Source organism: Rhinatrema bivittatum, chromosome 9 (assembly GCF_901001135.1).
Source record: "Rhinatrema bivittatum chromosome 9, aRhiBiv1.1, whole genome shotgun sequence".
NCBI lineage: Eukaryota > Metazoa > Chordata > Amphibia > Gymnophiona > Rhinatrematidae > Rhinatrema > Rhinatrema bivittatum.
This window is the reverse complement of record NC_042623.1, coordinates 61960187-61986060: the sequence shown is the minus strand read 5'-3', so window position 1 is coordinate 61986060 and position 25874 is coordinate 61960187. Positions and strand designations below refer to the sequence as shown.

Genomic DNA, 25874 nt, shown 5'->3' with positions numbered 1-25874 from the left:
TCTGGAGGAGACCTTTTCCTGGCCTGTTTGGGAAAGTGGTCCATCAGAAAAGTACTCCTCTTCAGAAATTAACTCCTCAGACCTAAAGGGAATCAAGATTGGAGTCACTCAAACATGGGAGAGAGCTCTCAAAGCTGTGCCTTTTCCTGTGTCAATCTACCTTTGGTACTGAAGGTTGATATTTGGTCATAGAAGTTAAAGCCCAGATTTTAAAAGGGCTATGTGTGTAAATTTTGGGTTTTATGCGTGTGGCTGGGCCTTGCACGCATTGCGTATATTTTACAATGGGCCCGGCCATGTACGTAAACCCCAGTACGCACAGAAGTGCCAGCCAAGGGAAAATGGGTGGCCTGGGATGCGTGGTCTGGGCAGGGATTGGCAGGGCAGGCCAAGACAGCGTCATTAGCCCCTGCCCCGGGGAAGCGTGCGCCAGATTACGTCTGCTCGGGAGCAGTAAGTATTAATATAAAAAAATTAGGGATAGTTAGGGTAGGTTTAGGGGGTGGGGAGAAGAGGGGAAGAGGGAGGAAGTTTAGAGTTAGGTGTAGGAAAGTTCCCTCCCAGTCCGCTCGTTAATTGGAGCGGACTGGGAGGGAACTGGGGGAGCCCAATTGCGTTGCTGCGCATTGCTTTTTAAAATTCCCCCCCCATGTGCGAGTCGCAGTCTGCCTGCATGGCCATCGGATTTTATAACATGCACACGTCAGCACTTGCATGTTATAAAATCGGCACATCCATGCATGCGTGCCGGGAACCGCACTCACGTGGACTCATGCAAGCTCCTTTTAAAATCGACCCCTAAATGTTCATGCTGTCGTAGCAAGGCTTCCTTTTCTGACATAACAGTGTTTTGATTTAGCTTACTTGGCATCTACGTTGAATGATGAAATTCTACATTGGTCCTAGAGAACCCTTGGCGTTTGCATGCTTCAACTTCATCTTAGTATAGAAATTTCTTCTGTCCAGTTTTCTACTATCATCTGCCTTGTTCTATCCACTATAACTTCAGCCCTGCCTTGTTCCAGCCAAGGAAAGCTTCAATCTGTCTCAGCTCCAGGTCCAGTTCCATGGTTTAATATAGTCCTATCACACGCCATCCTGCAGTATGCCCCTCAGTGCTCCATCCCAGCCCCATCTGGTTTCAGCTTGCACCAACCTTAGGACTTATTCTAGTACGATCCTATCCAGTTCCTGTGCTGGTTTTCCTACAAAGTTAGTTTCCTATGGCGAGGAACCTGACATATAAACACTAATTTTAGCACATATACATGTCGTTTCAGACCAATTTAGTGTGAATGCCTAGCCATTAATGCTCAGCATGCTATTTTAAGCATGCACTAAATGGTCTTACTGTGCACCCTAAGCATTAGTGCATAGGCCCCAATATGTGACATTTGACTACCAAACCTAATTATGTTGACATTTCATAGACCCTCAGTTGTTTTTAGGTGTATTGACCCCAGCTATATATGGTAAATATTTAGCTTCTTCAACACATCTTTAAACATCATATCTTATTCTATTACTCACATAATTTTAGTTGTTTATAGTTGTGTTCTTTTTAGTATACCAGAACTAGAAAATCTTTTATGCACTCTTGCTCAAATAATTATTACCAAATAGCATGTATTACAGAAATAGTTACAGTATTCAATGTTTAAGATGAGGTTTGATTAGATTTGCCATCCCCAACAACAATCCATTATACAGAAACCTATAAAAGGGCTTTTTTTTTTTTTTTAGTGGAACCACAATTGTGAAATGGAATACCTTGCCAGCTGAGAGCAATAACGTATATAAAAAGTTTTCGTAAGCAATTTAAGGCATATTTATGCAAAGAGGTTTATTCAGATTTGTTGACTTAGGTACAGAAATCAAGGGAAAATGTTTTGTTTATGAGTATGTTAGATTATTTATGATTTGTTTTAGGTTTATATTTTATATTACATATTGTATGTTTTTATATATACTGCTTAGTTCAATTTTATTTGTAATTTGAAGTTTATAAATTTGAAAAGTAAATAAATAAAATAAATAAATAAAAGTTGTTTTTTTTAACTTAAAACAAGGAAGTATTGCAATAAATCACCTACCCGCCTTTAATATAGTCAAGGAATGAAACCTCTGTCTCCACTAGGAAGGAAAGCAATGTTACCTGAAAGCAAATTAAACAAAATCAGTCACAACCTATCATCTTTGAACGCAAATATACTAGAAGAGTTGTATGCAATATAGCCAGTGTTTGATACCTAATTAACAGAAAGGGGTCCTCTAGAAGACAGAGCAAAAACTTTATAATAGATTTTACCCTCATCTATTGATAACAAGAACAAAACTGAAATAGTTTAAACTAGTGGGTATTATTATAAAAAACAAGTAATCATCCAGTACATCATGGTTGATATGGAAAAGTTTCAATCATAGAAAAACATATTATACAAGAACATATCATTTGTGGCCTCAATAACCAAATATTAACCAGCAGAAATCCTACATGCTACAAATTGCTTTACCACTGCTAGTATACGTCCATTTGGTTCCTCAGAATAGAAGACAGGGTGATAGATGAGAGTTGGCAAGGCATTAGGGAAGTAAATAGTTTCTATCACATGTGATGGATGTGCCCAATAATCACAATCTATTGATGAAAAATAATTTCATGGATCTATGAGGTCACAGGAGTCCAGCTACTATTAGAACCACTAATGAAATTATTAAGCCTGCAGATACCAGAAATTCTTCCTCAAGCAGCATTGTGCACAATTGTGCAGCACCTCTGCACAATTAAGACAAGTAAGACAAAATGTATACACTTCAATGGAAAATACAAAGGAAGCTGCCAGGAAAGAGTTGAATAAAATTGGTATGGAAAGTATTCTCTATGAAGCTAATTACTTTGTGTTAAGGAAGCTTACAAAGTTGTAGAGAAGTTGGAACCATTCTTGTTGTTTGTTGCGGGTGCAAGCAACATATTAACTTTAAACTATAACAGGTAACCCTAGCAGGTATGGAATAGGAAGCTTTACATCTTTGTTTTTGTACCTCGCCTAGTATGTTTGGATAGAGCAAGTAATAAATCATTTAAAATAAATAAATGTTACAATAGATTGGCCAGATGCAAAAAAAAGAGATTGGTTCTTGAAGTATGTTGATATCGACACTCATCTGTTATGGGGTAACAAGATATCTATTTAATCCCTGTCTCTGTTTTGAATAAGAGATGTGTGGAGCCATTACAATGACCTGCAAAACCAGTTTCATTATCTTGCCCAAGTACCTCACTCTCACAAGCCAGGGAGGAAACATATACAATAGCTGTCCATCTGAGCACAGCTGGGCAAGATCATGTATCTCTTTGGAACCTTACTTCCAGTGATAACCAGAGGGCCTTGGCAAATGGAGGTTTCCATCAATTTAAAAAGTCTCCAAGCTGAGCACTCACTCTCTGGGAACCAACACATCTATGAAGAGAGAGACAAATTGGATATTTCCCAGTTCACCAATATAAGTCATGGAAATTGCAGAAGATTCTGCTCAACTCATTGAAAAATACAAGGCTTATTTCCTTGGAGACCCCTCAACTCCAGGTGTCTATTCACATAAGCCACTGCTGTGCAGGCCTAGCACTACTAGGTATGCATACCATGCAATTGCACAGAGTGGCACACCCAGAAGGGTGGTGGAAGAAGAAGCAGCCGGCGAGGTTGCTGGTAGACCCCATCCCACCGGTGACCGAGACGAGGAAGAGGCCCATGAAGCTGCTGGTAGTTCACATCCCTCTGGCAGCCCAGAAAAAAGGAGGCCCATGAAGCCATGGTAGACTCCATCTAACCAGCCGCCAGAAAGAAGAGAAGGCCCATGAGGCCGCCGGTGAACCCTATCCTACTGGCAGCTGAAGAAAGAAGGAGCCCATTCTTCTACTCCTTCTCGATGCCGGTGTGTGCTGTCCAAAACACATGCAGTTAGCACATGCTCTATGCTGATCTCACGATGCACAAGATCAGCATAGAGGAAGTGCTGACTTTGTGCGATTTGATTAGCACAGGAGCCGGCACATGAGGAGCAACAGAATGGCTCCTGATGGGGGGTGTGTGTGTGTGTGTGAGTGAATAAATGAGAACCTTACTGGAGTGTGAGTGTGTGGTGTGTGTGAATGAGAGCCTGGCTTGGGGTGTGTGTGTGTGTGTGTGTGCATGGCTACCTGACTGGTGTGTGTGTATGTGTGTGTAGGAACCTGTCTAGGGAGTGTCTGTGTGTGAATGTGAGCCTGACTGGGGGGTTTCTGTGTTTCTGTGTGCATGGGAACCTGATTGGGGGCTATGTGTGTATGTGTATGGGAACCTGATTGAGGTATATGTGTGTGTGTGTTTGTGTGAGGATGGAAACCAACCTGGGGGTGTGTGTGTGAAGGGAACCTGCCTTGAGAGGGGTATGAATGGGAACTTGCCTGGGTGTGTATGTATATGTGTGTGTAGGAACCTGTCTGGAATGTGTGTGAATGATATTCTGCCTGGGATGTGTGTGTGTGTGTGAGTGTGTGTATGTATATGAAAATGAGAATCTGACTGGGGTGTATGGGTTTGTGAATGAATGAGAAACTTTCTAGTGTACGGTGTGTGTGATGGGAACCTGTCTGGTGTGTGTGTGTGTGAAGAAAATTTGTTCTGCCCCACTAATCCAAGTCTTACTCAGGATGACTGGAAATAAAAAGTTTTTAAGTATGGAGAGCAGTGAATTTTCCATCCCTTTTAGTTTTAATTATTGGATGTCTGTGTCTTCCATTTTGAAATAACAGTTGTTTGGAAAAAATTTAAATTGTTATATGAGCATTTAATTATTGGATTTATTCTATTCCTTAGAACATTGGAAATATTCTTTTTATAAGTATGGTTTTACTAATATGATTGATTTATATTCCTTGTTTTTATTGCTTGATGAATGATTTATGAAGACTTGTTATGTTTCTGTTTCTCCATTGCTGCATTGCATACAGTGTCTGGCTTGCTGTGGTTTACAGTTCAGTTTCTGTTTATAGTTTATAGTCTCTTTATTCTGCATTTGGTGAGAGTGAGTCTGTGTTCTGCATGTTTAACTGAGATGGGGTATGTGTTGTGTTTAAAAAATAAAATGAGGAGGAGAGCAGCACAGTAATTGTTCGTACAGGGCAGCAAAAATGCTAGCTGAGGCATTGTCAGAGAGCACCCTGATTGCCATTTTTTTCACCAAGGCCAAAAGAAGCAAAGAAAGAAATGTGGCAAAATCAATCTGAAGGCCCTGGTTTCCAGCCTGTTAATGGACATCCTCCTGTGACCAGAGCTCCCTCTCAGCAACTAAGTCCTGGTAGGAGGCTCCTCAGCCCAATAATCTTCTATCTGTTTTGAAGAGCTCTCATTGAGGAGATTCTAGACTCATTATCCTCAGCAAGTTCAGTAGCATTGACCCTAAGAAAATTTTGCCTGACAATCCTTGGAAGGAATACAAACTTTGTAGTCCTGAGATTAAGGAGACAGTGAGACAGATGGAAAACCTGCAGAAGACACATATGAGCCCTGGTCCACTGAACCAAATCTAAGAAGGCTGCAAGGAAGCCCAGGAGCTGTAGATAATCCTAATCTCTGGAAATCCTCTGAGCAAGAAATCTCTCTACTTGATTCACAATTGGAACCACTCTTTCCTGAGTCAGATAGGTTTGGCCTGCTTTGGCATCAAGGAGAAATCCAAGGTATTCCAGAGACTGGAAAGAAACAGCTTGTTCTTGGCAAAGTTGATTACTCAGCTCAAGACTTTTAAACTTGCACAACTCTGTTGGTAAAAGTCTTCCTGGTTTCCTAATTTGTTGGGTTTTTTCCCTCTTCTTTCTCCTCTCATCTTCTCCCTCCCTTTTTCCTTCTTCCCTCACATTGATGCTTTTTCTTTTCCTTCTCTTCATGCTTTTCCTGTTGGATAACTGCTGCCTCCTGCTCTTTAATGAACCAATATTGTCTTTTTTCTTTTCTTCAATCTTGCAAGCCATTGCCATTTGTTCCCACATGAGACTGACTGCCTCTTTCTCCCATATGATGGAATGGGATGTTGCCCCCTATAACTGCTGCTGCCAGAAAAGGCTAACTGCATATTCTGACCTATGTTGAAGCTGTGAGTATACTGCTGAAGGTAAGCAGCTTACATGCTACATCATGAATGCTGTTTGAAGTGCTATAATAAAGCTGGAACCCTGTGTGAAAGAGGCTGGCGTCAGTGTGGAGTGTGTCTCCAGCCTGAAGTTACTTGGCTTTATTATTCTGTTATAAATATAAATGTTTTTGAACAATAAATAAAGGATTTCTATTTTTTAATTTATTCTTGTTTACTCGCTAATTGCTATATTGGGAACACAGACCCAAAACAGCTTTCAATATTTTGGTCCCCGAGAAAGTCTGTACACTCAAAATCTTAAATTTACACCTTGGTTCATACCAAAATTAACAGAACTAAATTAAGCTGGAAGAAGTCTAGAATGCAAATGGTGGAAATCAGCAATGCAGTTTGATCGATGACTGTAGGAGACATCAAGCATCTTACTACAGATCAATAACCAAGGCAAAGAAAGCCTACTTCTCAAAAACTATTGATAAAGCAAAAAATTCTCCCAATTTCAGACAGTAAACAAATTACTAGAAAAACATAGAAAAACATAGAAATGATGACAGAAGAAGACCAAACAGCCCATCCAGTCTGCCCAGCAAGCTTTGCACTTTTTTTTTTCCTCATACTTCTGTTAGTCTTGGCTCTTAGTAACCTTTTGGTTCTATTTCCCTTCCACCCCCACCGTTAACGCAGAGAGCAGTGTTGGAACTGCATCTAAGTGAATATCTAGCTTAATTAGTCAGGGGTAGTAACTGCCGCAATAAGCAAGCTACACCCATGCCTATCTGCTTACCCAGACTATGTAATTCATTCCTTGTTGGTTGTTTTCTGTATATAGATCCACTTTTCTTCATTCCCCCTGCCGTTGAAGCAGAGAGTTATGCTGGATATGCATTGAAAATGAAGTATCAGACTTTCTCCCCTGCCGTTGAAGCAGAGAGCTTTGCTGGATATGCGTGAAGGATCAGACTTTCTCCCCTGCCGTTGAAGCAGAGAGCTATGCTGGATATGTATTGAAAGTGAAGTATCAGGCTTATTTGGTTAGGGGTAGTAACCGCCATAACAAGCAAGCTACTCCTTGCTTTTTTGTGAATGCAAATTCTTTTTTCCACATTTCCTCTTGCCGTTGAAGCTTAGAGCAATGTTGGAGTCGCATTAACCAGGTGTATGTTTATTGAATAAGGGTATTATCTCCAGGCAGTAGCCATCATTCCTGCGAGCCACCCACTCTTCATTCACGTCCTCTAGACTTTATGGATCCACAGTGTTTATCCCACGCCCCTTTGAAGTCCTTCACAGTTCTGGTCTTCACCACTTCCTTCGGAAGGGTATTCCAGGCATCCACCACCCTCTCCGTGAAGAAATACTTCCTGACATTGGTTCTGAGTCTTCCTCCCTGGAGCTTCAAATCGTGACCCCTGGTTCTGCTGATTTTTTTCTGACGGAAAAGGTTTGTCGTTGTCTTTGGATCATTAAAACCTTTCAAGTATCTGAAAGTCTGTATCATATCACCTCTGCTCCTCCTTTCCTCCAAGGTGTACATATTTAGATTCTTCAATCTCTCCTCATAAGTCATTTGATGAAGACCATCCACCTTTCTGGTCACCCTTCTCTGGACCACCTCCATCTTGTCTCTGTCTCTTTGGAGATACGGTCTCCAGAACTGAACACAGTACTCCAGGTGAGGCCTCACCAAGGACCTGTACAAGGGGATAATCACTTCCCTTTTCTTACTTGATATTCCTCTCTCTATGCAGCCCAGCATTCTTCTGGCTTTAGCTATCGCCTTGTCACATTGTTTCGCCGACTTCAGATCATTAGACACTATCACTCCAAGGTCTCTCTCCTGCTCCGTGCACATCAGCCTTCCCCCCCCCCCCCCCCCATCAAATACAGTTCATTCGGATTTCCACTCCCCATATGCATGACTCTGCACTTCTTGGCATTGAATCTCAGCTGCCATATCTTCGACCACTCTTCCAGCTTCCTTAAATCCCGTCTCATTCTCTCCCCTCCTACCGGCGTGCCCACTCTGTTGCAGATCTTAGTGTCGTCCGCAAAAAGACAAATCTTACCTTCTATCCCGTCCGCAATGTCGCTCACAAAGATATGCTCTGTCATACTCCTTCCATGATGGCTATAGTTCATTAGCCAAATTCTTTTTAGCAAAGATTGTATAAATCTGGAGAGACTTAGACTTTGGCATACTAAAGGATCTACCATTAGCCCACCAGGTCACACCCCCACACAACTGCATCTTTTCGCCTCTTATTAGATAAAGACATCAATATTTTTTAAATCTAATCTAAAAGCTACATGTTGTAAGGACTCTTTCCACCTCTAAGTAATCAAACAGACCACATCTAGTCTACTTGATCATATCTAGATCATTGTAAATTCATTGCTAGGTGAGGGTCACCTACTTGCTTGCTTAAAAGAAGTGATGGTCAAACCAACCTTTAAAAAACTCCACCTCGATCTTAATGAACTGAGCAAATATCAGCCTCGATCCTTCCATTCTTGGACAAGATCACTGAAAAAAATGCCTGACTTCCTGTTCACCACAAATGGCCTAGACCCTTTTGAATCAGGTTTAAGACCTCTCTTCAGTCCTGAGACCGTACTATTATTCCTAGTTGGTGAACTCTTATAGATTGGGAGCAGGTAGCCCTGCTGGTAATTTTTGTCTTCTCTGCAGCATTTGACATTGCTGACTATGAATTCCTAATCACTTGTCTAATGGGCCTGGGGCTGCAGGCCCAGTGCTATCCTGGTTCAAATCCTCTTCCAGAACGGTCCCAATCAGTAACCCTAGGATCAGTATCACACCCCCACATTCTCACTTGTGGAGTGCCTCAGGAATCTATCATATCACTGACACTATTCAATATCTCTATGACTACCAAGGTAAACCTGGCAGAGACCGTCAAATCGCTTTCTACTTATATCTGACAGCATACACCTATTACTCCCTATTGGACTAGAACATGATAAAGAGATGGACTGAATCAAATCACGGTGAACCTAGAAGATGTGGTAGGCCTGATTGACAAACTGAAGAGTAGTAAATCACCTGGACCGGATGGTATACACCCCAGAATTCTGAAGGAACTAAAAAATGAAATTTCAGACCTATTAGTAAAAATTTGCAACTTATCATTAAAATCATCCATTGTACCTGAAGACTGGAGGATAGCAAATGTAACCCCAATATTTAAAAAGGGCTCAAGGGGCGATCCGGGAAACTACAGACCGGTTAGCCTGACTTCAGTGCCAGGAAAAATAATGGAAAGTGTTCTAAACATCAAAATCACAGAACATATAGAAAGACATGGTTTAATGGAACAAAGTCAGCATGGCTTTACCCAGGGCAAGTCTTGCCTCACAAATCTGCTTCACTTTTTTGAAGGAGTTAATAAACATGTGGATAAAGGTGAACCGGTAGATATAGTATACTTGGATTTTCAGAAGGCGTTTGACAAAGTTCCTCATTAGAGGCTTCTAGGAAAAGTAAAAAGTCATGGATAGGTGGCGATGTCCTTTCGTGGATTGCAAACTGGCTAAAAGACAGGAAACAGAGAGTAGGATTAAATGGGCAATTTTCTCAGTGGAAGGGAGTGGACAGTGGAGTGCCTCAGGGATCTGTATTGGGACCCTTACTGTTCAATATATTTATAAATGATTTGGAAAGAAATACGACGAGTGAGATAATCAAATTTGCAGATGACACAAAATTGTTCAGAGTAGTTAAATCACAAGCAGATTGTGATAAATTGCAGGAAGACCTTGTGAGACTGGAAAATTGGGCATCCAAATGGCAGATGAAATTTAATGTGGATAAGTGCAAGGTGATGCATATAGGGAAAAATAACCCGTGCTATAATTACACAATGTTGGGTTCCATATTAGGTGCTACAACCCAAGAAAGAGATCTAGGTGTCATAGTGGATAACACACTGAAATCGTCGGTGCAGAAAAGGAATGGTGAATAAAACGGAAAATGTCATAATGCCTCTGTATCGCTCCATGGTGAGACCGCACCTTGAATACTGTGTACAATTCTGGTCGCCGCATCTCAAAAAAGATATAATTGCGATGGAGAAGGTACAGAGAAGGGCTACCAAAATGATAAGGGGAATGGAACAACTCCCCTATGAGGAAAGACTAAAGAGGTTAGGACTTTTCAGCTTGGAGAAGAGACGACTGAGGGGGGATATGATAGAGGTGTTTAAAATCATGAGAGGTCTAGAACGGGTAGATGTGAATCGGTTATTTACTCTTTCGGATAGTAGAAAGACTAGGGGGCACTCCATGAAGTTAGCATGGGGCACATTTAAAACTAATCGGAGAAAGTTCTTTTTTACTCAACGCACAATTAAACTCTGGAATTTGTTGCCAGCGAATGTGGTTAGTGCAGTTAGTATAGCTGTGTTTAAAAAAGGATTGGATAAGTTCTTGGAGGAGAAGTCCATTACCTGCTATTAAGTTCACTTAGGGGCAGATTTTAAGAGCCCTGCTCGCCTAAATCCGCCCAAATCCGGGCGGATTTAGGCGAGCAGGGCCCTGCGCGCCGGTGAGCCTATTTTACATAGGCCTACTGGCGCGCGCAGAGCCCCAGGACTCGCCTAAGTCCCGGGGTTTTCGGAGGGGGGCGTGTCGGGGGCGGGACCGAGCGCAGCGGCGTTTTCGGGGTGTGTCGGGAGCATTCCGGGGGCAGGCCCGGGGGCGTGGCCGCGCCCTCCGGACCTGCCCCCAGGTTGCGTCCCGGCGCGCTAGCGGCCCGCTGGTGCGCGGGGATTTACTTCTCCCTCCGGGAGGCGTAAATCCCCCGACAAAGGTAAGTGAGGGGTTTTAGACAGGGCCGGGCGGGTGGGTTAGGTAGGGGAAGGGAGGGGAAGGTGAGGGGAGGGCAAAGGAAAGTTCCCTTCGAGGCCGCTCCGATTTCGGAGCGGCCTCGGAGGGAACGGAGGTAGGGTGCGCGGCTCGGCACGCGCCAGCTATACGGAATCGATAGCCTTGCGCACGCCGATCCCGGATTTTATCGGCTACGCGCGTATCTACTAAAATCCAGCGTACTTTTGTTGGCGCCTCGAGCGCCAACAAAAGTACGCCTATTCGCAGTATTTGAAAATCTACCCCTTAGAGAATAGCCACTGCCATTAGCAATGGTTACATGGAATGGACATAGTTTTTGGGTACTTGCCAGGTTCTTATGGCCTGGATTGGCCACTGTTGGAAACAGGATGCTGGGCTTGATGGACCCTTGGTCTGACCCAGTATGGCATTTTCTTATGTTCTTAATAGATTAATTGTCAACATGAATGAATACTGAAGCAAGATTAATGGCTTGCTGAACCAAAATAAATAAAAACAAAAGGCGCAATAAATGGAAGTATGATGGATAGGCAAAAATGATCAGGGCTACTTAATTTTCCTTAAAAAAACAACTCTACCCTTCAAATATTGAATTTGCAGCTTTAGATTTGTTCTACACTTCAAGCTCATGATGAAAACTCAAATCAGCCTTCTTCCAACTATGCCAACTGGGTCATCTACATCCCTTCTTTTATGACCCTGGTTTTTCTACAGTAATCCAGGTCTATAAGATTTTCTACATGGATTACTGCAACTCATTTTACATTAGGATTCCAAAAAGTCTCAACCGATATCTACAGATTATCCAGAGCACTGCAGTTCAAATGTTACTGAATACAAAAAATCTGAATGGATCATCCCATCTTAAAATCTGTTCTGGCTCCCAATACTCTACTGAGTCAAATTCAAATTCCTAGTACTGGCCTTTAAGACCATCAGAGGCAATTCACCTGGTTTCTTAACTTCTACGCCTTATATGCCATCCCGTTTGCTATATTCTTTACTTCAAGCCCACCTAGCTGTCTTGACACTAAAGGAACTGTGCCTCACAAGCACCAGAGAGAATGCCTTCTTGGATGCAATTCCAAACTTGTGTAACTCCCTGCTGCTTAGTATTAGGCTAGCTCCTATCCAGATGGTTTTCAGCTTTCAGAAAACTTCTAAAGACATAGCTCTATGAGACAGCTTTTGGATCAGAAGCTGAAATATGGCTTGCCTCTCAAGGCACATTCTTCAGCAAAGAATGGATATGCAGCAGAAACTGCTATAGTCAGTTTCACTGCTATACTCCTGCCATCTTTCCCAAGCCTCTAACCTATTGCAATTTATCCAGATGTAATTTAGAAAACTACCTTGCACGTTACACTATCATCACCTAAATGACTACTTGACACAGAGCAGAATTGTTCTCGGTCACTAGAAGATACTTTGTACCTTCCTAATCTTTATCTCTGATATACAGCAGAGCTGTTTTTAGTCCTTTAAAGCCTATACCCCTATGTTTAACTTACTGATGCTGTTACCTCATTATGCCTCTCTAAATTGATCTGAGAAAAGTGGATTCTAAATCAGTGTTCTCAACCCGGCCCTTGAATATCACAAAGCCCACCTGGTTTTCTGGAACCAGGTGGGCTTTGTGATAATCAAAATCATGTATGAAATATATATGAGTATGAACTGCCTTATATACAAATATTTCTCTTGTATATTCACTATGGATATCCTGTAAAACAGTCTGGTTGAATGGTCCTTAAGAGAAATAACAGCTAAAAGGGGTTGATTCACTCCTTAGTTTTCATGAATATGAACTGTAGTAAAAGGGTCTATTCAAGAGATAAGCCACGTATTACAAATATATTTGCAGAAGTTAAAAAATTAATTTAGGTCACATAAGATGCAGAGACACCACAGATGCACAGGACCATATTACTCCAGTTTTGGCTAATCTTCACTGGTTACCAATTACAGAATGTATTCTATATAAAATTGGTACAACTTTTTTCAAACTAATTTCATCATCAGCCTCCTTCTTCTGTCTGACGAGCCAGCTAAGATCATCGCAGAGGGGATTGCTAGATATTCCATCTCTGCAACATGCCAGGCTTAGCACTACTAGAGACTGCCTCTTCTCGGTTGTGGCACCCACCTTCTGGAATTTTCTCCTGGAAGAACTGAGCTTGGCTAACAGCATGAAGACTTTTAAGACCTTGCTTAAAACCTGGCTATTTAAACAGGCATATTACTAATGTTTCTATGTTGCTATCTTTGGGTACATTAAGAGCAAGAACAGTATATAAGAATTGTTATTCTATGAATTTGTCTTCTATGTTCCGTGAGTTTAATGTTCCTATGACTGTTCATTTGTACATTGCCTAGTATATATATATGCATAGGCAATTCATACATTTTAATAAAGATAAAGATGAGTTAGCCCTCATAGGATTAGTCATCCACACATATATATATATATATATATATATATATATATATATATATATAGAGCCTATATATGGCCTTTTTGACTGTCTAAACAACTGAATATATTTACTCCCGTCTAGTGTATAAGCATCTCTGGAAGGTCTCTTCTTGCAGCCATGCATGCCCATTGTTCTCTGTGGGAATGATTTGGTCATTTATTTTCTTTTCCTCTCATGCTCCAATGAGCATACCTAGCTCAAACAAGCTGTGCCATTTTACTTTATTGCATACCATCAGAGAAAGATTAGACAAACTCTGCTTTTATCATAAACCCACTGGCTATAAAATTCCTTATGGCAGAATTCATCTTTATACAAACTGTGTTGTTTTCTTTCCCAAAAAACACAGTGCTTGTTTTTTAAAATATGCTTTGACACTTTTTAATCTTTATTTCCAATTTCTACAAAATGTCCCATTAATCCTACAGTAATATGTTACTGTACATGAATCAAATGTCTCCCAGTTTTATACTTCTCTTGCAATATTATTTTTATTTGATCTCAAAGGAAAATACATTTTTGCCTAGAAACTATTTTAAGTCCTGTGTAAGGGTGAATGAACTCCTCAATGTCAAGTTTTATTCTGAAAGAACTTAAACAGGAGACATGATAGAAATCTATAAAATCATAAGTGCAGTGGAATGGGTAAATAAAGGACAATTATTTATCCATTCAAATAATACTAAAATAAGGGAACACTCCATTAAACTAACCAGAAGATTTAAAAATCGTAGAAAGCACTTTTTCCACTCAACACACATTCAAGTTGTGGAATCTATTGTCAGAGGATGAGGTCAAAGCAACTATTATAGTGGAGAATGAACAAGTTCCTGGAGAAAAAGTCTGTAAAACATTATTAGCCAGGTAGACTAGGAAAAGCCATCACTGTCCCTGGGAGTGAGTAATAAGAAATAGATCTACTTTTTTAGTAGAGGTGTGAATCGTGTGATCGATCGTCTTAACGATCGATTTTGGCTGGGGGGGGAGGGAAATCTTATCGTCGTGTTGTTTTTTTTTAAAAATATCATAAAAAATCGTAAATCGGGGGAGGGCGGGAAAACCGGAACACCAAAAAAACCCTAAAACCCACCCCGAACCTTTAAAAGAAATCCCCCACCCTCCCAAACCCCCCTAAAATGTTTAAAATTACCTGGGGTCCAGTGGGGGGGTCCCGACGTGATCTCCCTCTCTCTCTAGCCACGACTGCGTTGAGAAATGGCACCGGTGGCCCTTTGCCCTTATGTGACAGGGCAAAGGTAGCGCCGGCGCCATTTTGTTTCCTGGCTCCCGACGTCACGTCTGCTGGAGATCGCCCCCGGACCCCCGCTGGACCCCCAGGGACTTTTGGCCAGCTTGGGGGGGGGGCCTCCTGACCCCCACAAGACTTGCCAAAAGTCCAGCGGGGGTCCGGGAGCGACCTCCTGCACGCGGGCCTTATTGCCAATCTTCAAAATGGCGCCGGCGCTACCTTTGCCCTCACTATGTCATACAGGCGACGGTCGCCCGTATGACATATATATATATGACATATATATATATATATGACGGCGCCATTTTGAAGATTGGCAATATGGCCCGCGTGCAGGAGGTCGCTCCCGGACCCCCGCTGGACTTTTGGCAAGTCTTGTGGGGGTCAGGAGGCCCCCCCAAGCTGGCCAAAAGTCCCTGGGGGTCCAGCGGCGATCTCCAGCAGGCGTGACGTCGGGACCCAGGAAACAAAATGGCGCCGGCGCTACCTTTGCCCTGTCACATGATAAGGGCAAAGGGCCACCGGCACCATTTCTCAATGCAGTCGTGGCTAGAGAGAGAGGGAGATCGCGTCGGGACCCCCCCCCCCCACTGGACCCCAGGTAATTTAAAACATTTTAGGGGGGTTCGGGAGGGTGGGGGATTTCTTTTAAAGGTTTGGGGTGGGTTTTAGGGTTTTTTTGGTGTGCCGGTTTTCTCGCGCCCTATTTAACGATACAATACAAATGCCCCTGACGATAAATCGGGGGCATTGGTATTGTATCTGCACTTTAACGATTTTGGACGATTTTAAAATTATCTGACGATAATTTTAATCGTTCAAAAACGATTCACATCCCTACTTTTTAGGATTTGCTGGATACTTGTGACCTGGACTGGATACTGTCAGAGAAAACAAAGAGGTAGGCGATCTATAATAGCCGTCAGGAAAACACAAAAATAGATGCCTTAATCTTTTTCAATCTTTATTAAAACAGAGACGTGTTCTTACACTGCCCGACTCAGGCCGACAGGAAAACACAAAAATAGATGCCTTAATCTTTTTCAATCTTTATTAAAACAGAGACTCGGCCTTAGTCGGGCTGGATACTGTCAGAGACAGGATACTGGACTGGATGGACCTTGGTCTAACCCAACATGCCATATCTTATGTTCTTTCAATGATTTTTTAAAAAAGTGTATGCTACATATGCATGTATAAAGCAAGTTTGCTTACCATAAACGGGTTTCTCCATAGACAGAAGGATGAATTGTGCATAAAGAGAAGAATGCTCTCTATTCACTAGACTGTAAAAGAAGCCTTAGCCTATTATCTGAAGAGATCTCAACCACATCATCATGCTTATCAGCTTTTCATTTCCTAGGATCAGAGCAGACTAGATGATGCTATTGCCAAATGCATATTGTCTAATTGGCTAGCAGTTTGTATTGTACATTTCTATGCTCTGGCTGACCTTGACATCATAGTCTGTCATGGCTCATTCAAGTAAGAGCCATGGTTACCTCAGTAGCTTATTTAATAGCCATCTCTATCAAAGACATTTGCAAAGCTGCAACTTTGTTGTCAGTTCACAACTTCACATCCCACTACTGTCTGGACAATCTCTTTAGAAGTGACAGTAACTTTGGGCAAGCAATTTCACGCAGCTTCTTCACCCAGTAGTCTACTCTCCACAGGGGTCTGGGTTGCTTATTCAGTAAGTGCTCTGCCTCAGCCCTGCTGGTTGACAGAGAAAGCAAGTTTGCTTACTGTAAACAGGGGTTCTCTGTAGACAGCAGGATGAATTAACTATGCTTAATATCCGTCCATCTCCCTGGAGAGTCCACAACCTACATAAAGCTAAGCTCTGTAAACAATGAAGAGGCTCATGAGGAAGCGCACACATAGTAAATCCCGCACATGTTCAGTAGAGCAAAAGATGTATGAGCTAGGAGAAGAGTCTTCAGCACAGTCGGATCATGTGATGGCTAATTCAGCCCTGCTTACTGATAGAGAATGAAATATATTTTTTTCACAGATGAAAAATTATTATGGTGAATTACTGCTATATGATCATTTGTTCTTACAAACATTACCTATTCATAGAATTTACCGAATTGAATTAAAACACTTATTACTAGTGTGTATGTCTTCCATTTATGGGGTGAGAAGAATTAAATTCATTTATAAGATTTGTTTTTTAGAGTATAAAGCTCTTCTGGGTGGGAAATATGTTTTGATGGCAACTATCATAAAAACCAAAAGCAAGGATTATAGTAAACTCCTTACTGTTCTTTCTGGTATCATAGTGCATTATAGCCAATGAATCAGTCTAAAGTTCTAAAATATAATCATATACCAGTATAATTTCTATCTATTTTCTTTCAATTTAAATTGTGTAAACTTAATGCCCACCAGCTTAAACAGAGGATCCCAAAGACAACAACAGTTAATATAATTGATGAAAAACCTATGAAGTTAAAAAAACAAGAGCACTTAGCTAGAAGTTCCCAGCTTCTCAGCAACCATTTTCATGCTATTGCCCATTAAGATGCTTGGGTGGCCACGCTATGTTAATGAAAGAAACTGCAATATAGAGTCCAGCTAAAGAGCTCTTGAAGCAAACGACTGATGTGTCGAAGCACTGACAGTGTCAGGCAGTGATTTCTGAGACATTTCTCTATGTACAATAACATGGAAATGGCTGCTGAGAAGCTGTGAACGTCTAGCTAAGAAAAGTGCTCTTACTTGATCAATAAAGAATTCATCATAATCCACGCTTTTGTTTTTTTGATTTTATTATAGAATGATGTAATTTCGGCTTCTCTTGTCTTTGGTTCATGGCAACTATGTCAGGGTTATGGTGCAAGCTCTATTTCTTCTCAATTTTTTAATCCATGTCTTGAACAGTTTAGCTTCAAGAAAAATGATTACTTACTGTTCCAGAGTTAAGATACTTTTTCTTTTTTCCTTTTTTCTTTGGATTAATTACCTAGATAAGAAAGTTATAAAGGATTAGAATGATGCTATATGTTAATATATATTTAAGATCTTAAGACAGATTGAAAAACACATAACTACTAATATATTTCAAAGGCACAGGGATCAATTTTCAAAAATGCGCTGAGTGGCCAGTCAGGTTCAGCTGATTTTCAAATCATCCTAAATCTTGTCAGCTAAAACTTAGCCAGCTAGACTTAGGGCACTCAGACTTGGATCCCAAAACTTAGCTGGTTAAGGCTGAAAACTGAGTTGCTAACCTTGTAATGGGTGTTCTCCATAGACAGAATAATGAGTCACACATGAGCATGACATCAGCCAACTGTGCTATCACATAGTTAACCCTCTCAGAGCCCATAAATTCTAAAAGACTTTTCTGGGCATATGCAGATATTCCCAACATCTGCCATGCAAATCTTTTCAGTCTTAAATCTAAGTTTAAGTAAGCCAATTTCAAAAGAGAAAGAAAGAGGATGAGACTCATTAACTTGATGTCTATGGAGAACATCTGTAACAAGTAAGCAACTCAGTTTTATACAATGGTGATCAGGATTATGGAATCATATATGTGGAAATCCCTAGTTAAAGTTTGCATTAAAAAAAAAATGGGAAAAACCAACAGATCTCCAACATATGTGTAAACATTTTTCTGGGGTAAGCCCTATTATATTTCTGGAAGACAAATGGGCCCTATGGGGGATGGAGCTGGATTCTAACCCTCAAAGAGTCACTGAAGGACAGATTGGTCAAACTTACTGTCACATCAAGAGTGAACATCTAAAAAAAAAAATCAGATGTCACAGATGCACTCTTTGGGCCGGATTTTAAAAAGGTTACGCGCGCCAGGCCTATTTTAAAAAGGCCCGGCGACTCACGTAAAGCCTTGGGACGTGTGTAAGTCCTGGAGCTTTACTAAAGGTGCGGTCCGGGGCGGGGCCAGAGGCCTCCGACACACTGGCCATTGCGGCTGTGTCGAAGGATCGAGTGCTGGCAGGCTGCCGGCGCACGCAACTTGCGCCTGCGCAAAAGGTAAAATAAACATTTTAGGAGTAGGGCTAGAGGGAGGAAAGGTTAGGGGAAGGGGTGGGAAGGTCAGGTTAGGGGGAAGGGAACGGTGGAAGGCAGTGCGGCTTGACGCGTGCAAAGTGCACAATTGTGCACCCCCTTGCACGTGTCGACCCCTGATTTTATAACTTGCGCGCGCCTGCGTGCGCAAGTTATAAAATCGGGTGTACATGTGCGCGTGCTTAAAATCTACCCCTTTGAGTCTCTGCATAGCTTGATTTCACTGGCACTTTAAGGTCCATTGAGCTTTCCTCATGTAGAGATTTGCCAAGGGAGAAACATGGTCCCAACATCCTTAAAGTCTCCCAGGATGATGTCTGCTGACTCTGCATGAGTTTTTTTTCACCTTGGATATGAATTTGACTCTGAGAAATACTTTTGCTTGGGCTGTATTTATTTATTTATTTAATTCTTTTATATACCGACCTTCATGACATGTGTCATATCAAATCGGTTTACATGGAACAAGGGGAAAAAAACATTGTTATCAATCATTTAACAGTAAAATAATCAGAGGAGGTAAAAAAAGTTACATATAACAAGGAGATCGAACTTGGGAATAGAAGAAAGAGAAAGACAGAGGGATAACCATTGTGATAAAAAGGGCATCACTATGTAAGTTGTCCTGTAGGCTTGAGATGTGGAGTTCCGAAAGTGAATAGATTAAGGGAAAGCTTGGCTAAATAGCCAGGTTTTAAGTTTTTTTTGTATCCGGCAAAGCCCGTATAAGGGACAAGTGAAGTGTTGGGGTCAGATATAATTTGAGATAGCAGCTTTAGCACTTGAATGTTGTTGCACATGGATTCATCTGTTCCTGTTTGAGATGTACTCTTAACTAGTCAATCATTTAGACAGGAAAACACAAAGATCCCTTGTTTGTGTAAATATGCTGCAACAACTGCTTAACATTTCTGAAGACACAAGGGATTGATAACAGGCCAAACAGCAGTATATGGTACAACAGATGTTGCACCCCTATAAGAAATAGAAGGTACTTCCTGTGACCTGGCTGCATCTTTGTCAGTTAGTCTCCTTTGTTCAACCAGAGAGTCAAAGTGACCAAGGAAAAGCAAAATTGCTTACCTTGTAATAGGTGTTATCCCAGGACAGCAGGATGTAGTCCTCACATATGGGTGACATCACTGATGGAGCCCTAGTGCAGGAAAACTTTCTGTCAAAGTTTATAGAAAATTTTGACTGGCCTTGTGAGGCCACTGAGCATGCCCAACATGCCATGATATTCTCTGCCACAGGGGTCTCTCTTCAGTCTCGTATGTAGCAATAAGCTTCAGCAAAAAATAAAATAATAAAATGTATCGGACCCAACTCCGCGGGGTGGCGGGTGGGTTTCATGAGGACTACATCCTGCTGACCTGGGATAACACCTATTATAAGGTAAGCAATTTTGCTTTATCCCAGGACAAGCAGGATGTTAGTCCTCACATAATAGCTAGAGGCTGAGTCATTTTGTAGTGAAGCAACAGTGAAGTATTGTTGGTGAAAATGAGGCAGCCGAAGATCACAGCAGGTTGGATGTAGAAGGAGTTGGGATTAAACTGGAAACAAGTTCTTTAAGACAGATTGTCCATAGGCTGAATCTTGTCTTCCTTCTTTGTCTAAACAGTAATGAGCTGCAAAGGTGTGAAGAGAACTCCATGTTGCTGCTTTACATATGTCAAGAATAGGCACTGAACGATAGTGTGCTACTGAGGTTGACATTGCTCTTACTGAATGTGCCTTTACTCGCCCTTGGAGAGGAAGGCCTGCTTTTTCATAGCAAAACTGTATGCAATCTGCTAACCAGTTGGAGAGAGTATGTTTACCCACTGCTTTACCCAGTTTGTTTGGATCATAAGATACAAAAAGCTGAGCGGATTTTAAGTGGACTGCAGTGCGGTCTAAGTAAAAAGCTAAGGTATGTAAGTCCCGTTCCCCTTCGTGAGAATGAGGCCTTGGAAAGAATGTGGGTAAAATTATGGATTGGTTCAAGTGGAGTTCCGTAACTACCTTGGGGAGGAATTTTGGATGTGTACAGAAAACCACTCTGTCATGTAAGAACTTTGTGTAGGGTGAGTATGTGACAAGTGCTTGTAACTCACTAATCCTTCCAGCTGACATAATGGCTATGAGGAAGATAGTCTTCCATGTGAGAAATTTAAGATCACAGGAATTCATGGGTTCGAAAGGAGAACACATGAGTTTTGTTAAGACCAGATTCAGGTCCCATTCTGTGACTGGTGGCCGAATTGGTGGTTTAAGTTGAGTTAAACCTCTCATAAATCTGCTGACAAGAGGTTGTATGGATATTGGTGCATCTCCCATCTTGTTATGGTAAGCTGAGATGGCACTTAAATGGACTCTTACAGATGAAGTCTGAAGACCAGAGTCTGAAAGATGGTATAAGTAATCCAGTAGAGAAGTTGTGGGGCAGGTGAAAGGATCAATACTCTTTTGCCTGCACCACAAAGTAAACCTTTTCCATTTCTAAGAATAGTTCTTTCATGTTGAAGGTTTACATGAAGCTATAAGCACTTGAGATACATTGGTTGAAAGATTGAGTGGTTGTAAAATCAAGCTTTCAACATCCATGCTGTCAGGGATAGGGATTGAAGGTTGGGATGGCGAAACCGACCCTGATCCTGAGTTATGAGAGTGGGAGCTACTCCCAGACGAATTGGTTCCCTGATCGAGAGGTCTAGAAGTGCGGGAAACCATACTTGTTGAGGCCAATATGGGGCTATGAGAATCATGGTCCCCCTGTCCTGTTGTAGCTTCACTAGAGTTTTGGTTATGAGTGGTATCGGAGGATACGTGTAGAGAAGGCCTGAGTTCCAAGGGCGAGCAAAGGCGTCCTTAGCTGGCTGTTTCTTTTGTTTGTGTAGAGAACAGAATTTGTTCACTTTGTGATTCATATGTGACGCAAAGAGGTCTATTGTTGGTTGTCCCCAACGTTGAAAGATCCTGGTCACTACTGAGGGATCCAGGGACCACTCATGTGGTTGGAACTGATGACTGAGGCGATCCGCCACTACATTGTGAATGCCTGATAAGTGGCCCGAAGGAACATTGAGTGGTTCAGGGCCCAGCCCCAAATCTGTGCAGCTTCTTGACAAAGGAGATACGAGCCCATACCTCCCTGTTTGTTGATATACCACATGGCAACTGTGTTGCCCATTTGGATGAGAACAGTCTTGTGTGAAAGGCAGTCCTTGAACGCATGCAGCACATAACATACAGCTTGAAGTTCCAAGAAATTGATTTGAAATGTTGCTTTGAACTTTGTCCAAGAACCTTGGGTTTGGAGATTGTTTATGTGAACTCCCCAACCCAAGGTGGATGCATCTGTAGTTAAAATTATCTGTGGGACTGGTTGTTGGAAGGGTAGGCCCTTGTGCAAATTGTCCTTGTTTGCCCACCAAAGTAGAAATGAACATAGCTGGTGGGTTACTTGACTTGGAGAATTCAGTGGTTGAATGGCTTGGATCCATTGTGACCTTAAAGTCCATTGGGTTATCCTCATGGCGAGTTGTGCCATAGGAATGAATTGAACTGTGGAGGCCATGTGGCCTAGTAAGGTTAGAAACTGATGAGCCGTTGCTTGTTTCTTTGAGTGAATCGAGTTTGCTAGTAGGGAAAAGTGTTTCTGTTCGATCCTCGGGTAGAAAGGCTTTTGAGAGGATAGTGTTCAATTCTGCTCCTATGAATTGAAGCAGGTGAGATGGAGTAAGATGGGACTTTTGATAATTGATGAGAAAGCCCATGGAGTGAAGTAGAGTAATTGTTCAACTGAGAGAAGCCAGAGCTCCTTGTTGAGATTGACTTCTGATGAGCCAGTCGTCTAAGTAGGGAAAGGCATGGACACTTTCCTTGTGCAAGTGTGCTGCTATTACTGCCAGACACTTGGTAAATACTCTGGGAGCAGAGGCAAGTCCGAATGGTAGTACTCTGTACTGGAAATGTTGATGACCTACCATGAAGCGCAGATACTTGCGATGAGGAGGGAATATTGGAATGTGAGCGTAAGTGTCTTGTAGATCCAGAGAACAAAGCCAATCTCCTGTTTGAAGTAGTGGAAGCATGGTGCCTTGAGAAACCATCCTGAACTTTTCTTTTTTCAGAAATTTGTTGAGATTTCTGAGGTCTAGGATGGGACGTAGGCCTCCGGTTTTCTTTGGAATGAGGAAATAACGGGAATAGAATCCTCTGCCCTGCTGAGTCCGGGGTACCGGCTCTACAGCCCTAGCTCTCAGAAGGGTGGATAATTCTACTTTTAATTGAATTATGTGATTGTCGCTGAGAGAGAGAGGTCTCGGAGGAGAATCTGTTGGAATTGAGAGAAAATTGAGTTTGTAACCTCGAGAGACTATGGACAGTACCCATTGGTCTGCTGTTATATTTGTCCAATGGTTGTAAAAGTAGGATATTTGGCCTCCTACTGGTAGATCTGCTCGAGGGTTGAGGCGATGGATTTGTTCCCTGGCTGTGGCCTCAAAACCCCGCAGTTGGCCCAGTCTGAGGCGGGGGCTGAGGCCGAGCAGTTCTTGTCTGCCTGGACTGAGAACATTGTTGCGGCCTAGTGGACCTGCCCCTCGATGTTGGAGGGTAGTACCGTCTCTGACGGTAGATTGGACGTCTGGGTTCACGTCGTTTAGGATGGCGGGATGGCTGTGCAGTAGGTTCCTGTGAAACTAGGGATAGTTGTCGCAGGGTTTCTGAATGCTCTTTCAGTTGTGCCACAGCATCTTGGACTTTTGAACCAAATAGGTTGTCTCCAGTACATGGCAAATCGACCAGTTTATCTTGGACTTCAGGTCTAAGATCAGAGGCCTTAAGCCATGCCCAATGCCTAGCAGCAATTCCCGAAGCTGCTGTCCTGGAAGCTGTTTCGAAGCTATGGTAAGCAGCTCTGACCTCATGCTTCCCAGCTTCAAGTCCTTTATGGATGATGTTCTGGGCTGCTTCCTGATATTGCTGTGGTAAAGATGTAGTGAAGTCCTGCATCTGTTTCCAGAGATTCATCTGATACTGAGTCATGTAGAGTTGGTAGGAGGAAATTCTGTATTTAGGATTGCTCCTTGATATATCTTCCTACCCAGGGAGTCTAAAAATCTATGATCTTTCTCTGGGGGGGGGGGGGGGTGTCGAAGAATGTGGACGTATTCTCTTTGACTTCTTTTGAGCAGATTCCACCACTACTGAGTGATGAGGGAGCTGTGATTTTTGATATCCAGGCACAGATTGTACTAGATACGTAGTGTCCATTCGTTTATTTACAGCAGGTACAGAACATGGGTGCTCCCAGAGTCGATGTTGAAGATCTAGGAGGACTTTATGAATAGGTATGGCCAAGACCTGCTTTGGAGGGTCAACAAATTGGAGTACCTCCAGTGTTTGTTGTCTGGTGTCCTCTTCCGTAACCAATTTGAAGGGTATGGTATCTGCCATATCCTGAATGAAGCTGGTAAAGGATAAATCCTCTGGAGGAGACTTTTTCCTTTGATCTGAAGGTGAGGGCTCCGACATAAAATCTTCAGATGATGTATCTGAGTGGGTATCATCCCAGGTGTCATTTGGATCACCCCGATATGGAGATAGTGGGGAGGATCTCGGTGGATGATGGAGCCCCGAAGGTCCTGGTATCGGATCATCAGAAGGTATGTCCACAGAAATGCCCTCTGATGGTTTTGGAGGAAGGGCATTGACCACTTTTTCCAATCTGCTCATAAGAAGTTGAAAAAGTGCCATTTCTGGTTGTTCTGGGTCCCCGGTTGGCATCGGCATCGATGGCATAGGGGTTGGTATCGGTATGGCATCGATGGTTGCCCCAGAGCAGTTGTAAGCTGTGGCGGAGGCTGTGCTGGCATATCATCCACAGAGCCCTGTGGAAGTGCAGCAATCGGCGTCTCTTGTTGAGCAGGCCCAGGGGTTGAAGGAATGGGTGTTTCCTGGGTCCATGGCCGCTTTGCGCTCGATTCTCCTGGGGAGAGAGGTGATTCCGATGCTGATGGATGTTGTTGTCGATGTCAATGTTTTGAGCGGTGTTCGGCGACTGATTGAACCAATGCTATCGACGACAGCGGTGACGGGTGGTCCCCCGATCCTTCTGGACAGTGCTTTTTGAAAAGTACACGCTTGGAGACTCCGGCCGGAGATGATTTCGTCGAAGTCGAGGGAGATGGTAGAAGTTGCAGATGGAACAGATGCTACTTCTTCTCCTGGCGGGCCTTCCTTCCTTTCACCGTCATTTCTGCACACTTCGGACAGGAATTGACATCGTGTTTTTCACCCAGACACATCACACACTCGAGGTGTGGGTTCGTAATTGATATTGTGTGGTTACAAACGGGACATTTTTTAAATCCCGTGGCCATTTTGTATCGACAACCGTCGATGACAAAAGAGAATTTTGAGAGAAAAACTATTTTTACTCGGAGAGTAAAAAGAGACACAGATTTTACTCACCAGCCGGTGGAAAACCGAGAAAGATCCCATGTGGGAGAATTTCTGTGAAAAAATATATGACTTTTAGTCACACAAATTTGTGAGGAAACTCACAAAGGCTCCTAACCCGCGATGCCTACAGCAGCGTGGAAAAACGAAGACTGAAGAGAGACCCCTGTGGCAGAGAATATCATGGCATGCTGGGTATGCTCAGTGGCCTCACAGGACCAGTCAAAAGTTTCTAGAAACTTTGACAGAAAGTTTTCCCGCACTAGGGCTCCGTCAGTGACGTCACCCATATGTGAGGACTAGCATCCTGCTTGTCCTAGGATAATCATCTTTCCTTGACTAGAAATGTATTCATGGCCCTTAGGTCTAGGATGGCTGGTTAGGTTGTAATTGAATATCAACATAATTTGGCTGAATGAAATCTGACTCCATGAAGTGCCTAGCACTTTGAAAATCTACCCCTTGTTTCTTTGATATTAAATTATTCAATACGCCTATATACCTAAATTAAAAGTTCAAGTTAAGTTACTTAGCTTATAAATTAATCATCAAAACATACACAGGAACGTAGAAGATGCTTAGATTTTCATGAAAACCCCTCAAAACTGAAATTCTCCTTTAAGGATTAAAAAAGTATACATTAAGATAACTTA

General features: G+C 42.3%; 1 protein-coding gene across 3 annotated transcripts in view; it reads right to left on the bottom strand.

The window, feature by feature from the left end:
• The window catches only part of CPNE8 (copine 8), a 587797-nt gene that overhangs the window by 249112 nt on the left and 312811 nt on the right, over positions 1-25874 (bottom strand). For all 3 annotated transcript variants that reach the window (XM_029615275.1, XM_029615273.1, XM_029615272.1), the window contains exons 12-13: positions 17645-17698; positions 2094-2155 (exon numbers count right to left, since the gene is read on the bottom strand). In XM_029615275.1, coding sequence (XP_029471135.1) covers positions 2094-2155; positions 17645-17698 — 116 coding nt within the window. The remainder of the gene's footprint in view (positions 1-2093; positions 2156-17644; positions 17699-25874) is intronic.